The sequence below is a fragment of the Pectinophora gossypiella genome, chromosome 4, assembly GCF_024362695.1.
Source record: "Pectinophora gossypiella chromosome 4, ilPecGoss1.1, whole genome shotgun sequence".
NCBI lineage: Eukaryota > Metazoa > Arthropoda > Insecta > Lepidoptera > Gelechiidae > Pectinophora > Pectinophora gossypiella.
In genome coordinates this window covers 5,688,220-5,704,954 of record NC_065407.1, presented here as the reverse complement: position 1 = coordinate 5,704,954, position 16,735 = coordinate 5,688,220, and the positions used below count along the sequence as shown (strand labels likewise).

General features: G+C 37.0%; 1 protein-coding gene across 6 annotated transcripts in view; it reads right to left on the bottom strand.

The window, feature by feature from the left end:
• The window catches only part of LOC126366253 (cholecystokinin receptor-like), a 268,987-nt gene that overhangs the window by 43,645 nt on the left and 208,607 nt on the right, over window positions 1-16,735 (bottom strand). For all 6 annotated transcript variants that reach the window (XR_007566321.1, XR_007566322.1, XM_050009312.1 and 3 more), the window contains exons 5-6: window positions 7,311-7,490; window positions 5,378-5,493 (exon numbers count right to left, since the gene is read on the bottom strand). Coding sequence is in view for 4 of the 6 variants with exons in the window: in XM_050009312.1 (XP_049865269.1) it covers window positions 5,378-5,493; window positions 7,311-7,490 (296 nt within the window). In the remaining 2 variants the exon portion in view is untranslated. The remainder of the gene's footprint in view (window positions 1-5,377; window positions 5,494-7,310; window positions 7,491-16,735) is intronic.

Sequence of the window (16,735 nt, the reverse complement as noted above, 5' to 3'; positions counted from 1 at the left end):
AACTATTATTTTTACATTCTATAGATTATAAGCGACTTAATTAATAACATAACATCTGTAAAACCCTCACACATCACAAATTTATCCATGCTACTTTTAGGGAAAAATACGGCAGTAGTTTCCCTCTTGCCTTCCGCCTATTTAATACGAATAAAAATATTTGAATTTGAAAAAAGAACTGAATATGTTAATTAGATTTTTACGACATTCTAACGTATCGTTCTGGAAAGTGACAAGCATCTAGAAAGTACACCCCCTATTGTATTGTAGTTTTAAACCATATGGTTTGATTGAAATGTTTTAGTACTTATATCCTGTATCAATATTTCACTCACACATCACATCCGACAAAAGGACGAAATAAATCACACAGTCGGTAATGTTATACTCATTGGAATTCTTGAAACTTTCTGTACAAATTGTTCGGCGAATAACATTCCCTGTCGCATGATCGGTATTCCGGAGAAGATTTTTTCAATATTGTAAATATCACAATATTCACAATATTGAAAATGTGGTGTAAGTATCTGGGTATTTTCGTTGTTTTCTTTTTCTACATCACATAGATTACTGTTCAAGTTCAGCTTTAGCTTCCAGTGTTTGTATGGTTAAGTTAATGTACAGTGCTTCTTTTTCTTACTTCCCTTCGGCAATTATCATATTTCCGAATCAAAACAAAACACAGTAACAATACGTAGTTCTAAATTCAAATTTTAATTAACGTTAAAATAAATCTAGTAATCGATGAACATGGAAAATAAAATACGATGATTGCCGAAAATGATTGATTGACGCACTGTACCTACTTATCTATACGTATAACAACCAATCAGTTTTGTTTAACACATACGTGATTGAAATGTATATATTGTATATATATTATATTTATAAATGTTTGTATGTTGTGTGTAATAAAAGACATTCTGATTTGATGATTGATTACCTAACTAGTAAACGACCAGAATTGAAGGCTAGTAGTTTTGTAAGGTACTGTGTACAACGGAGATAACATGTCAATATTAGAATGTAATGAAACAGAAAAATTCGCTCGCTGCGAAAAATCGGCAGATATTGCAGTGCCGTTATTGGGTTCAGTTATGAAATATTGTTATGAAAAATTTCGAGGACGTAAGTAAGACGTACAAAAAATTCGTTTACGATCCTTTTTGATTACAGTTGAGCACACTACATACAAATTCCTAAAATATACTAAGATAGTTTCTTTCGATACAACAAGTGAAATTAAATACTTACTTATCTTAATTGACTGTCAGAATTACTAAGAGCTACAGAAAGGATGACTGCATAAAAAAAAAATAGAAATATGTAATCTCGCGATATCAAAATTTTGACACAGCGGCTTTTTTTTCATACATACTATATACTTACATACTTACACAAGCTCATGACTATGATCTAATTGGGGTGGTCAGAGGTACATCCGTTGCAAGATTATCCAAGTATCCACACATTACCTATTATTCTGTTAAACCAACGTAACAGGTGGTGAGCCCTATCTTTTTTTTTTGACGTGACTTATTGTAGATTTGCCGCAGATGGCATTAACTACTTGGCCGGACAAATGGGGAGCGCTGAATCGCTGCCTATAATAGTCGAGCCAAACACGAAACGAAACCATAGCAAACGCGAAATTGTCATTCCGGGTAAAAATTTTGACCTATTCGTATTTTAAGGTGTGCGTTGCGAGGTTTAGTCTTGGAAAACATGCTTTAACAATAAAGTATAATTGGGTTTTACCAAAAGTGTTACTCAAGAGATTTTCATTTTAAGACAACGAACGATACGCGCCTTGCAACGCTAACGAACCCCAAAGTGCCCGTTAAAAGGATGGTAATAACCACACAAAATTGAAGCACTTTGTCAGTCAAAGAGCAACGTTCAATTACTCTGTAATAGGCGATAATGTTCACGACTACGCTGTAGGTAAAGAAAATCATCTATAACCATTTCCAATACCAATAGATATATACAGGATGTTAGTGACATCGTAACGAATACTGAGGAGGATGATTCAGACCATGATTCTGAGTTGATATCAAGGGGAATTTTCCGTCGCAAAAGTATGAAACGGAAAATAATTAAAAAAAACACTAACATTTTCATGAATTTTCCGACAGGAAAATCCTGTAGGTACTCGTATGGGGTGTAAGTGACATCGTAACGAATACTGAGAGGGATGATTCAGCTCATTATTCTGAGTTAATATCAAGTGGAATTTTCCATCGCAAAAGTATATAATTGAAAATAATTCAAAAAAAAACAAACATAAATTTTGCAAGGGAAATATCCACTTTATGTGAACTTAGAATCATGGTCTGAAACATCCCCCTCAGTATTCGTTACGAATGTCATAAATACCCTGTATAATGTGTACCTACTAAACGAGTGTATATGAAATGGCCATAATCAATGAAATAGAATATTATTCGTTGGCCACGTCATTGTTTGTTTTGCCAGATCAATGAACACAAAACGTTTAACGATATGAGCAACTAAATGCAATATTACTTCATGATATGGCCAAACGTTCATTAATCATAAAATTAGTATCATTATCCACCGGTAGTGGCGCTGGTGTCGATTGTATTCAAAACTTGATAGATTTTATAATCGATGAATCAATGTAATTGTACAATTTTCCCTATCGATTTTATCGATTAGATAAATAATTTTCAACCTAAGAAATGAATCGACTATTCGCATTTTTATTACACCACAGAACGTGGACACTGTCTACGTTAGCAATATGGCCAAAACGTTGATTGAAATATATGACCATTTCATGTTATGGTCGGACACATCATGAGATGATCAATTTTAAGATCTGGCCACGACATATACACTACACATTAGCATCGCATCGCATAGCATCACGTCTGGAGGTGTCTAATATGTACAGTCATGAGCAATATCATGTACCCACTCTGTCGCACTAACATATTTGACATTTATTGAGACTTACAGTTCAATTTTTCAACAAAGTAATGTGACATGGTACTAAAGTGTATACATATTAATACTCGTGACCGTACGCCCACTCCGCGCGAGCTATGTTTATAATAAATCAAGAACATATTCATCTTAATCTACAATGGAGAAGATGGAAAATTAAGGAGCCGTTTTCACTGAATTAGGCAAAGAATCTCATTACTGGGGTATCATCGCAATTTAATTATTTACCTAAGTGGATGAAAACGGCACCTTATTCTTTTTCCACCTAAAGTGATTTCGCTTGAATGCCATTTTCATACGATATTTCAAATAAATTCCGTCGTTGAAGTTTATTTCAAATCCCGGGAATTTCACAATACAATGAAGTGAAATCCAATATTCACGGTGCGTAAGAGTGATTTTCCGGGAAAGTTCCGCTTTTTCCATATCGATGGTTTTTATTGAACTCGTCATGAAGACCGATTTACATTGCACCTTTCACGCCAGTAATACGCCCCGAACGCTCATAGAAGATTCTTAAACACATCGCGTAAGTGCGAACGAGACAGAGAGTCCGCGTGTCCCCCTTACTCTTTAGCTGCTTACGGCGACCAGAGGGGTTGAGGTCGGCGTTCGATACGCATTAGTGCGAGGCGAAGAGTTTTCTATACGTAGTACCTAATATTCTTTATCGTAACAGTACCGGGTCGGCACGGTAGACTCAATGTACGTAGCTAAATCGGAACACGGGTAATAATGGATGTTGAGATTTCCCGGCTAGTAGTTACAAGGCAACATCACATTGAGGATTTCGTAACTGTTATGAAGCTTCTTTTTATGAAATTTTGCTACCTCTGGCCGGCCATTTTATACAAGTTTCTTGTTGTTTCGTGTTGTTGTTTTGTTGTAATGGAGAAATAAGACTTTACGAAAACGAGCGCGAAACCATATCAAACTGCGGGGATTTATTTTATTTTGCCGTTGAAACTTTTAAGATTGTTATAGCGATTCTGAACAACATTAAAAGAAACTGTAGTAAAATTCTATTCCTTTTTTAAATTATACCTCTATTATTCCTAAAATTATATTACCTACTGACATAGTGTGTACTCATTTATCATGGCCGTCAAAATGTAAAAAATACGAGTAGTTAATATTCTAATTACAATTATTGTCGGCTAGATAGGTGGCCCATCTAGTGGGTGGTGATTCACCGCCTGCTCATTGTATCCATGTTTACCAAGATTGATCAAGCAGGCGATATAGTCCCCCATAGCCCCAGTATCCTGATTCACTGCCCTCAACCCAATAGCCCAGTTCTCTTTGATCCCATAATCTGTTATAGTTCTTCATGAACCGGGAATTATCTTCGGGTGCACTCCCATAGTGCACAAAGGGATAATCGCCGGTTGGTGTCACACCACATTTAGATTAAATTGTCTTAGGGACCTCTACGTGTTAGCTTCGGCCTCATGCACGTTTTCCAAAAGTCCGGGAGTCCATAGGCTCGAGATATGGAAACAACATAATATGTAATACTATATCGTTCAAGTAACCTAGGCATAAACAGTCCTCAGTTACCCTTATCTGGCTTTATCCCATTAGGATGCATTTCCACCAAAGATATGTGAAGATAAAGACCAATAGACTAGCTTATTTTTATATGGCTTCATATCTTTGGTAGAAGCGCTACATAAAGGTGCTTTTCGTACAGAGATATGCAGTGCTGCGTTGCTATGGATGCGTTTGATATCCACCAAAAATATTTATTGGTTCATATAGCATAGCACTAGTGGAAACGGATTCAAGTAAGCTATGTTTTTTGTATGGAAGGCTGCGTGCTGTAAATGGTCGCAATTTCAAGAGCAGAGCACCTACAGTAGATCCACGTTCATAGCATAACTAACTCAGCTTAGCAACATTGGAAACGGTCACAGAGTTACGTAGCTTAGCTTCCATGTCCCCGCTGCGTAACTAGAAAATCACCCTTATTCTGGAGTTTGCTTAGCTTATTTGAAGTTATTAACAGGTCAATCTATACGCAATTATCCTGTGATGTCTGACAATTTCGTACCGAAGCGCGCGCAATTATATGCTTCAAACTAGTGTTGTTAGCTCTTTGTAAACTACCTAATAGCATCATAACATAAAGTCCATCCATCCATCGTAAGATAAACTAATTACCCACCCTCAACGAGCTTTCTGTTAGACCCACGTGATAGGTGGTGAGCCGTATCGCCGTCAATAATGGTCGAGTCAAATGTGTTGTGTTGTGTTGTGTAGATAAATTAATCATTGGTGTAAGTCCGGTAATGGGGTTCGAACTGACGCTTCCCGATTGACAAGCAAGCTGGTGTACCACAGGACTACAGTGACTATCCAATTGGATTTAAATATACCTACATAAGTTTAGATTGCAACTTACCTTTAATAATTTCTTGGTCGTCCAATTGTTTTTGCAGCAAAGTTCGGTGGAGTTTGACTGGAGTATCGGCGTAGTAGGTATCATGTGGTTACTTTTACAGCTCGCTTGTCTTGTTACTGCAACAAAGTGATGTAATTAGTGCAAAATACAAATATCGTCACCTTATAGTAAAAACCACATAAGCGCCTTTCACATTCTTACAGGAGGGGGTATGGGGCATACTCCGCTATGCTGCTCTACTGTGGTTGGTGGAGGTGTTTTTATGGCTGATAGAGCGGACCGACTGCAAAGCACGGAACCATCTTACTTCTTCGTACAATCAGATGATCCAAGCCTGCAATGTCCTTCGCAAAACAAAAGAGAGTCTCACAAAGTAATTACGACGATGTCTCCATCGGGAATCGTATCCGGACCTCCAGATCGTGAGCCTAACTCTCTAACCACTGGATCACAGAGCCTCTTAAAAAAACAAAGTAAAAAAATACTAACGTAATGACTGCGTCCCTAATTATATCAGCCCAAGCACTTGTAGTCTGGATTTCAAAATTTGATATTTCAGGAGCCCAATAGTTTTTTATAATATAATGTATAAAGTTCTAGATAAAAGGTTTCAAAAACGAGATAAGAATAAAAAAATATTGCATTGCGAATAACCGATGCGGTGTAGCAACAAAATGCTACATTGAAGGGTCTTCGAATATCAAAGTCTTTAAAAGTTAAATTCTCTTACTGCAAAACAAATTGAGGCTTATACCCTTTGTAAAAGGTTAGCTTTTAATCCTAGTTTTAGTTTAGTAGTTAGTACGGTAACAAACCCGGACTAACCAGTTCGAGTTTAAAGACTAAAGTATTTTTTTTTTAATAAGACATTTAGTGATCCAAGCAAAGTACCATTGAAAACAGATATTGTACAAAAAATGCTATTTCATTTATTTGTAATGAGATGGCTTCTGAAAACAATGCAACAAAGTATAAAATACAATATTCGGTTTTGGATAATTAAATAAATAAAATAAAAAATAAAAAAGTGTTTATTTTTTGTTTTCAAGCAACATAAAGTTATGAGGCAACCCCAGGAAGCAAAGTTAATGCTTGAGTTGGGGATGTCTCGCTCTTACCCTAGTTGTTAACACTAAATAGTTGACATGCAAAGCAAAAATAAATAAAGAATAAAAAAAAACCAAAAAGAAAAAGGTATCAATTAAAATTAACTATAACATGTCTTAAAGCCAATAACAAGACTACCAACCAATGTCTAAAACCCTAACTTATTAACCATGAATGTTTGTTTCTGTGCTTATTCGTATGTGATTGTTCGTATTTGGATGTGGTAGGTATGTAGGGTGTTGTAGGTATGTGGATGAAAGCAAGACACATGAATAATCTATTACTGTCAGGTCCCCATTAAACGACTACGAAAATATGTCCAATATCGATCGTATTGTAAATATCCCCTATTTGGAGTGGATGGTGTTATTCCGAATTTTAAAGGACTGCAATTATTAATTACCTTCGAAAATGTACGAAGTATTTTAAAATCATGATAAATAACCACATAGCACCTTTATATTTGCCCAATACTGGGCACATGCCTCCTCTGGCATTCGGGAGCATGGAGAATACTCTACTACCCTCGCCAAAGATTTTTAACACGAAAGACCTCCGGTAACTGTAGTAACCGGGACCAACGGCTTAACGTGCTTTCCGAAGCATCATCTTACTTTCGGACGATCAGATGATCAGCCTGTAATGTTTTAACCAAACTAGGGTTCACAAAGTGATTTTTGTGATATGTCCCCACCGGGATTCGAACCCGGGACCTCCGGATCGTGAGCCCAACGCTTAACCACTGGACCGCAGAGACCGTCTCTATTGATCGGTAACTTATTGTTCCATTTAGCAACAAAAATGTTGTAAAATAAATAGCACTTACATTGCTGCCTGTTGTAATTATGCTGGATCTCATGCCGCATGCCTCTCCAGAGCTTGGTGACGATTAGAGAGTAAGCAAAGGACATGATGAAGAATGGGATGAGGAGCAACGCGCCATCCAGACCCAAGTTGAAGGTCCGCTCCAGCTCTAAACTCGACCAGACTTCTCTGCACTTGAAGGCTGTGGACAAACAGAAGGATTGTTGAAGTATAAATAAAGATATAAGTACTTACACAAGAAACTTAGTGTGTTTTTTTAACAAAGAACAAGCAGGCGAAAGAATTTCACAATAATTCAAATTATTATATATAAATTATCATTGGTATTTTTACCGGAGCATATAATAGATTATCTTACTTGATTTTATACATTTCATACAACATTTAAAGAATTATGAGAGACAAATATGGTCTAAAAGATGATGGAAATATGGTGTAAGAGATGATGAAGATAATATATTATGTAATGGAAGATTAGGGGTATTAAAATGGTTTGGAACAGGAAGCGGATGTCGAATTGGATTACGAAAACGGCGAGGCGAAGGGTGTAAGTAGGGCTGGCAGAGGCAGACTTAGAAGGACGTACCACCGCCCACAACATAGGTCCAGTGCCGTAGGGCTCCCCAGTGTTCCGGGCAGCCCTCGGCGGAGGGGGAGGCGCTTGACGCGCTCCCATGGGCGCAAGGGCATCCGCCGGCGGGGACGCGGTTGTGTGCAATTGCGTTCCCGTATCCCCGCCACACGGCGGCAAGGAGGAACACCGTTGGGTTTTAGTGGGTATACCGGGTGGCGACACCCGGGGAGTTCCACATAACCACGCCCCCTCCCCCCCACCCGGGCAGCGTGGTATGCGTAACGCATTTCCCAACGTTAAAGAAAAAGAAGGACGTGAGAGAAAAGGAATGATTGGTGATAAAGGAACATAAAATAGTTTGATAAAGGAACATTAAATACTTTATTAATAACACTTATTAAGCACGGCATTGACGGTCAGAACGAAAGACCAGTATGTGCAGAGTTTGTACTCTGCTACAGGTTTACTACGATCTACACCGAACTGGCGTGCGCATGTGTAACAATTGATGAATTTAGAGGAAGCAAAAGACGAAATATGCCAAGATCAAGTATGTACGTAAACTCTCGCCTTTTTTTCCACCGAAGCAAGCAGACACTATGGAATTTCATTTGCTTCGATCGTGGAATACTTCTCTTGCTTCCTCCAAATTCATCAATCATTTCATTTGTCACTTATATGCACATGTATATAATGAAATAATGAATACCATAAGTTATCTTTTATCATTCAGTACCGTTATATAGATTACAGGTTACTTACATAATATGTAATCAGAAATGTACCTATATGTTTAAAGACGCAATTCATACACAACTCAATGCATATTTGAAATTGGAATACTTACATAATATTCACCGTTCTATTGCTTTGATGTATACTGGCATAAGCTCTACAGCTTCATTTGTTTTCACCGAGTAAATTATGTGACGCCTAGGTAGAATACATGAGTCGTTTTGATTGATATATAATAAGTTCTTTCAGGCCAACCTTTACACGCGTGGAAATTTCGAGTTGAAAGGGCAATGCATCAAAAAGGACTTAAAATCTGGAATTTTTGTTTTGCATGGAATAATAATTACTGTCACAGAATTTCGCAAAGAAAGAAAACAAAAGAAAATCGTCCTTGTCTGTTCTGTGATCTTCTTCTATCGTGTGGGTTGTGAGGTGGATTCATCAACCTCAGCAACCCTGGTGTCAGGGTTATTAGTGAGCCGCCAAAGGTCCCTGACATGGCTTATGTAACGATTACTCACTTACATCAGTAAGTAGTTCTGTGATAGTAAGTATTCCATCATCATCATCAACCCATTAACGTCCCCACTGCTGGGGCACGGGCCTTCCCTATCACCTACATAACATTATAGGATGCAATAACTCGTTCAAACAATAAAATACCTTTTCTCTTAGCCACAGGTTTAACTTTACACGGAAATGTTTTAAACGAAGTTCTCTTAAATGGCTGGGAAGGGCATTGTACGTCCTCACACATACTGAGTAACAATTCTTATAAAACACAGCCGTACTAAATAGCTACTCAAAATTAATACACCTAAGGAAAATAAAGAGTCACATTAATAAATTAATTACTAGTGCTGATTAATGTATAAATTCTATTAACGGAATAGCAAATTCAATGAAATCAGTTTCAATAGATTTGGCATAATGATTTGTATTAATTTTACCTCTTGATCTAATTTCGGAGTTAGCTAAATAATAGATCGCGACTATACGAAATGAAACCTGGAGATTGAACAGAACTTCGTATAAAAACTCATTTAAAACAAAACCTCATAACGGCGAAACAGCAATTTCGAGTGTTATTAAAATAACAAGTTTCGCTATAAAACGTATTATAAATGCGAAAGTGTAAAAAAGTGTTTGTTTGTTCGTCTTTCACGGCAAAACACACCAACGAATTGAGGGTTTTTTTTTAAGTGGTGATAGTTGAAGTAGTGGAGAGCGACATAGGCTATTTTGATCTCTTTCTAACCCCGCACCTCCCTAAAATGGGGGGTGGAAGGTTGTATGGAGAATTCCGCAATTTTCGAGGGAGTAAGCTAAAAATTGGTATGCGAATTACTTGTGACTAACAACAAAATCGTGCACCTTTTTTATTGGAAATCTGCTCCCAACTCTTTCAAAGAGGGGGTGAAATTTTATATAGAACTTTTCGCAGTTTTCAAAGTAGAAAGCTAAAATTGGTATATTTGGAAAGGGGAACCATGTTACCCTAAATTTAACGAGCAATTTAATGAGCGAAGTCGCGAGCAAAAGCTAGTAACTTCCGAAATATAGCTACAAATATATTGCAAAGTAGAGCACACAATTTACAATAAATGGCATATTTTGATTACGCTCAGCGAAATCAAAAAGTACTCCAATAATATTGCAATTTATTCACTTTGTCTCTTTTCGACCAAAAATAATTTTCTCATCATTCATTTCGGTCTTTTGTTGATACAGATAGTGACTGTCGGTCACAGCTCACGCTTATATTTTTCGATCCGGTTGAGCAGACGTATGTGGTAGCGATCTAAGAGTTTTCCGTATGAGCAACGAAGAGACATGCAATCTATGAGCTGATCGCCAACCTCCATTAAAAGAAAGGCACGCCAAGAAGAAGAAGGTTGAGCAGAGTAGTCTGCCATAAGACGGCAACACCACAGTTGGTATTGGAGTCCTAAGATCCTAAAGCCTGCTGTCGGTTCGAATACCAGCTCGGATGTCAGCTACCAACCCATCGTCCATAGTTTTTATTTTATACTTCAGCATAGAATAAGGAATAATAATAATAATGGTATTAATTACGTATAGGATGGCAACTCTTCGCTCCCCACCAGCGGCTGAGCTAGGTTTACCTCACCTCGCCTCGGTCTTACTTTAGTCTTCAAATATATGGGTGTCAGACGTCACACACACAGATGCGCGTGTATGATAACGTCAATGTGTAGTAGGTATGTGTTAAACGGTGTGTTTTGTATGAAGTGTCCGAGGGTGTGAATACAGGTCGTCATGATTGAGTGGACACGATCCCGAATTTTACGACATGACCGGGATGAGAAACAGCTGAACTCATTCATGACTTATTCAACTATAGTAACATTATACATCAATAGATTTATCCCAGTACTTTTGAGCTATGAAATGGACAGGACGAAGAAGAAGAGTTATGTTGATAGAACTGTTAAACCGAACTACCTACTGACAGCCAAAACTAATGCCACAAAAAACCCACAGCATCAGGCCTATATCTCCCAAGCGATAGGCAGAGGTTTATAGTATACCCACACCTCGCCAGCTATTTTTATTTCCCATGTAATAGGGGCCGAGCCAATTGCCATCAAATGGCACAAATTCTGGAAACCACGTTATATCAATTATTTATGATTGAAACATGAATTTCAATTCAAATTCAGTCGGAATTTGACTCTACGCTGTAAAGCACACGTTTTCCGAACAGAGTTATCTGAGTTTCTCAGGAAAATGCAGTAGTTCTGTTAATAGAACTATACAATAGAGCAAGGGAGTTAAGGGGATTTCTCTTCGCATTCCAGCAGAGCTGAATGCAGCTTTACGTTCTCCTTTCAACGTAACCCATAATTTGAGCTCAATCTTCAATTTTTTCTAGGAGCATAAAGGTTTGTACTCCACATTTAAGGAAAGGAAAGAAGTAGGCACTTCCTTATAAATATAATGTCAACATCCCACCTGTATTTGATTATCCGTGTCACTGTATGCTCAGATGTAATAAGCATTCCTGCTGTGTCGACATCACTATCTATTACACATTTCTCAGTAAGGACATATACGGAACACGAACCTTTTTTTTGACGTGTCTTATTGTAGATTTGCCGCAGATGGCAACTACTTGGCCGGACAAATGGGGAGCGCTGAAGGCTCTCACCCGGTACAACGTTTAAGACATCAGGCCTGAGGGTGCCCAGTTGGGCGCGAACCTCGGCTCAGGGCGTCGTCTGAGAGGAAAAATATTTGAAAGAATCAATTATGCTCTTAAAGCTGAAAAATATGCCTGTGCCTGGAGATCCCGCTCTTCTATATGAAGGTGGAAAATTATATAAATAGGTGCTAATCTAATTTACATATCCGATAATAAGTAAACATAACTAAAGAAAAAACAAAAGAAATTGTGTAGATTTTTGAGTAGATTTATGACATGTGTAAATGTAAGTATGTGTGTGTGTGTGTGTGTGTGTGTGTGGGTGCGTGCGTGCGTGCGTGCGTGCGTGCATGCGTGCGTGTGTGCGTGCGTGTGTGTGTGTGTGTATGTCAAGTGGAGTAGTATGTGTAATACTAGTGATTTTGTAGTATGTGTAGTTATAATTTAATATAAAATTAGTAATTCTGTGCTGGAGTCAGCACCATTATCTCCCAAACTAAAGTATGCATTAATGTAACTACGCACAACAGTAGTATTTCATATTTCCGTACGATCTGTGACCACTACATTTCACGATAGAATGTCTGATTCAAAAAAATAAAATAAAAAGCATTTATTTCAGGCGATGCCCATAAAAAAGTTACTCACAGACAGCACAATTACATTACACACAGACACATAGACGCACAGCACAAGAAATTAAAAGGTCACGTGGATAGCATTACAGTGCCTCCAAATGGAATTTGTATGTAAAATGTTTGTTTTTGTTATACGTCTCATCCGCTTGAAACTACGTCAGGTTCTCAATCTGTATAGCCGAGGAAAAGGAGCTGCAAGAATAATCTCGGATCTATAGGTACTTATACGCTGCTGTGTTTTATGTGGGTGAGCACGAATTAATTACATTAGACAGAGTGAATAACGAATAATCCATAATGTATGGAGAATAATACAATTAGTTGCTGTGGAGTAAGTACCTACCTAAGCGTGATTCAGTACGGAATAGGTCAACCCTCTGCTGTTAGGTGATTCTTCAAGATAAGATTCGTTGGTGTAATGAATTTGTAGATGAGTTCTGTACCAATATAATATATGCACTGTGTGCATGTCTAAAACAAATGTTAATGTGCCTCGGAGGGGGAATTACAGATACTAGTTCGGAAAAAAATTATGTGGGGAAATCAAAGAGATATGGCTTGAAAACAACTTCTTTTTTCCAATTCAACAATAAAAAAAAAGCATGACGTTTTTCTGGTAGAAAATCTGAATGACATTCGTCGAAAGTGTTGCCATTTTCATAAAAAACAAACTACTATACTAAGGAACAATCTAACGTTACAAAAAAATACTTTTTTATTGAATTTAAATATTTAAATAATTACACGGCCATCCTGTTTATCTGGCGCAGAAATCTTGCATAGTCTCTCGTTTGATAAATTATTCAATGTAAGTTATGTAGTGATTAATGTAGTATGTAGTAAGTAATGGATTCCCCGCGACGTAATCGCTTAATTGATGAAAATTAAGGGAAGGTCTATGCCCTGAAAACGCTTAAAAAGTTAAAGAATTTAATAAGTGAATCAATTTAATTATAATACTAATGTATTTTTAATGTGATTCAAGTGCAATAAAGAGTTTTTGTATTGTATTGTAAGTGGTTACTCATTTTTCCTTTAGGTTCAAAAGGATACCCAGCAATTTATTGTCTTAATTGGTAGAAAGGAATGATTATAAATAATTATCATCCTTCAGCCCTTATCCTACTCTAGGTGCAACATGTATTCCTCATCCATTCATCTCTTACAGTCATCATCTCGGTAATCACACCTTTACACACATATCCTTATTTACACAATATCCATCCATTCGTACTCATAGCTTTCCTCGTCATATGCCTTTCATCCCTCCTTATTATACCATACCAGGCCAACCTGTTGCTCCTCAATTTCTCAGTGACCGGCGCTACTAACGTTTATAAATAATAAGTTTAGTAAAAATAAACTCACACCTATTTTCCACCGGGGTAAGCAGAGACTATGGAATTCCATTCGCTTCGATCCTGATATACTTCTCTTGCTTCGTCTACATTGATCAATCGATACACTCACGCCGGTGGTAGATCGTACCGAACCTTTCCTAAGGTCATCTCCAATTTGGTAAATGTCGCCCTTTTCGATCTTCTTCTGCCAGCCTTACCAGCAAAATTCGTTTTGTATACTGCTTTCGTAATCCTGCTATCCTTCATCCGCTCTAAGCGTCTAAACCAACTCAACATGCTCTTCTCAATCTTAGTCACTATATCGTATTGTACACTGCATCTCTCTCTCTCTTATCTCACGGTTGCTCTGCTAGGCAATTACATATACGCACCACTGCTTTCATACTCTTCTTCAAAATGAGAATGAATAGGTATCTACTAGATAGACGTGCACCAATTTAGGTCAAATTTTCACTTAACATCAAGTATTTATTTATCTAATAATTACAACTATAGTGTATAAGACAATTAAATATAAACTTAAATTATTTATGACCATTTTTTACATTAGGTACTTACTAAGCTTATTAAATATCCGTCATCATCATTATACTAACTTATTATCACAAAACTATAGCCTCTGCGTAAGATTTGATGAAAAGCAAACCAATTTTTAATATAAACAAAAAGGTTCAAATCCTTCTGCGCACAAATTGTTGTTGCCTGTATTAAGCTTATTTTCCTTTCAATAATGGAGTTCTACTTTTGAATATAATATAAGTAAGTATTTAAGTATTATCTGTGGTGGTCAAAACGCGCGACATCAATCTCGGAAGTTGCAAATGTTAGCATTTTGGTTGTGACATTGGCAGCACTAGTTGCCAATAAAAAAAAATACTCAAAAAGAAAAATATAGAGATCGGCGGGATTTTCAACTGTCACGGTGGCTCTTGTATTATTTTTCATCTTGGTTAACATTGTGTAATGCTTTTAGAGCTCTAAATACATGTTTAAAAATAGTAAACAGATACTTCTATTATTTAAAACGCCCCTTCTAGACTTTTACAAAATTGTTGTTCGAGTTAGACTAAATATTTTACGGTACTCAAACACAGACTCGAAATTAGTTTTGGAATTTGTTTATCTTATCATCAACTTTTAAGTTACACTCTATTTTTGAATATTCAAGCTCAATTCTTTGACATTTAACGACGTTCGCCTTGTCTTTCGATTTCGTTTACACATCACGTGCTGAATGATGCGAGTAAAATAACGAGACAAATTATTGTTTGAGAACGTTTCAAAGATTTTCAACGGAATGAACTGAACCTACATATAAGTACATCAACCCGTAGTGCATCGTGGTGTTGTATGTTCCAATAATAAGAAGATAAAAACGGAGACAACCGTTTTCAATCGGCTTTACTATTATTACTTTATTGTTGTGAATTATTTTCGACGGCTGGAAAGGAATGAAATATCAAAGAACAATCAAGAAGGTAAATAGAATCTAGTGTCTCACTTGATATCAAATAAGTTAATTAGACACCGTACTAAAGTGAATACAATGTTAAAGCTTGTGGCCGTACGTAAAAGCTTTACGAGTTACATTTTGTAATGTCATGAATCTTTATGAACCGTTTCGTCTAGTCCAAAGTAGCAGAGGGACTAATAATTAAAGTAGACTATTTTAATTCATTGAAAGGATTCGAAGGACGTAGAGGCGGCAAATCAGCTCGCGACAGTGACATTTCAGGACCTCGATACCGAGCCTAGTCGGTGCGGTGTGGTCGAAGATTTTCCTCAGTCAGCAAGGGTCGATTAATGCTTTCAAATGTAATCCTCTCAGACGACGCCTTGAGTGAAGGCCGCCCAACTAGGCACTCTTAGGCCTGTTGTCTTTTTTTTTAATCGGATGAGAGCCGTCAGCGCTTCACTATTAGTAAATATTTTTTTTAGTAATTTTTAATTTCTTTATTTACAGTAACTTATTACCTGTTGTAAACGCCGCCACCAACCCGCAGTGAAGCAGCTTAGTGAAGTATGATCCATAAACCCTTCGGTTGATTGAGAGAAAGTCTGTTCCTAGCATTGGGTCAAGAGCATTAATATGTATACACTTTGGTACCAGAACACATTAACTTTTTTGACAAATTGAACTGTAAGTCTCACTAATTGTCAAATATGTTAGTGCGAGAGTCCTAAAGTGGGTACATTATATTGCTCATGACTGTAAGTATGTGATCTTATTACATGTTGACATTATTTTTGTAATTTCTAATTATTCGATCCGGCTTCTCTGCGCAAAATATTTACATAATACTTTTTAATCCTTCAATTGGCTGATTGCTATTTAATAATAAGGATTGTACTTTGTTATTTTGTAATTGTCCTTTGTGTTGTATTTATGTACATTAAAGTTTCTTGTATTGTATTGTTTTAGTACCATTTCTACAAAGTCAAGGTCAAAGATAAAAGCCTGTTTCCATCAATCGTTTGTTTCATTTGTTACTTCAACGGGGTGTGTTTTCCCTTACCACTAGATTTTGGGACTATTTCAGGTTGATTGAATGGGGTTTTGTCTAGACAAATGTGGTCTGTCCCTGGCTTTATTGTTTACTCTCCATCTGATGAAATAGCGGTTGAAAGTCTACCTTTTATCCGTCACGCAATACCTATATGGGTCGTTCTTCCTTTTTATCGACAATAAAAAGTCATTTTCTCGATATATCGGATTTAACATCTTTAACATTATAACGGCAATAAATATTTTAAAACATCATAAATAAAGATGGGTCTGCAGAGGACTATTTAGTGTTTCTCTTTATCTTGGTAACATACTTTTCTTTGCAGGCGCATTCCAAAAAATATTGTTTCAGAGTGGCCCTTTTCATAAGAGACAGCATTTCGATTTACCACTCTGTCACAGAATTTTGTGAAAAACAACCAAGCTCCGTTAATCACTTATCGAGG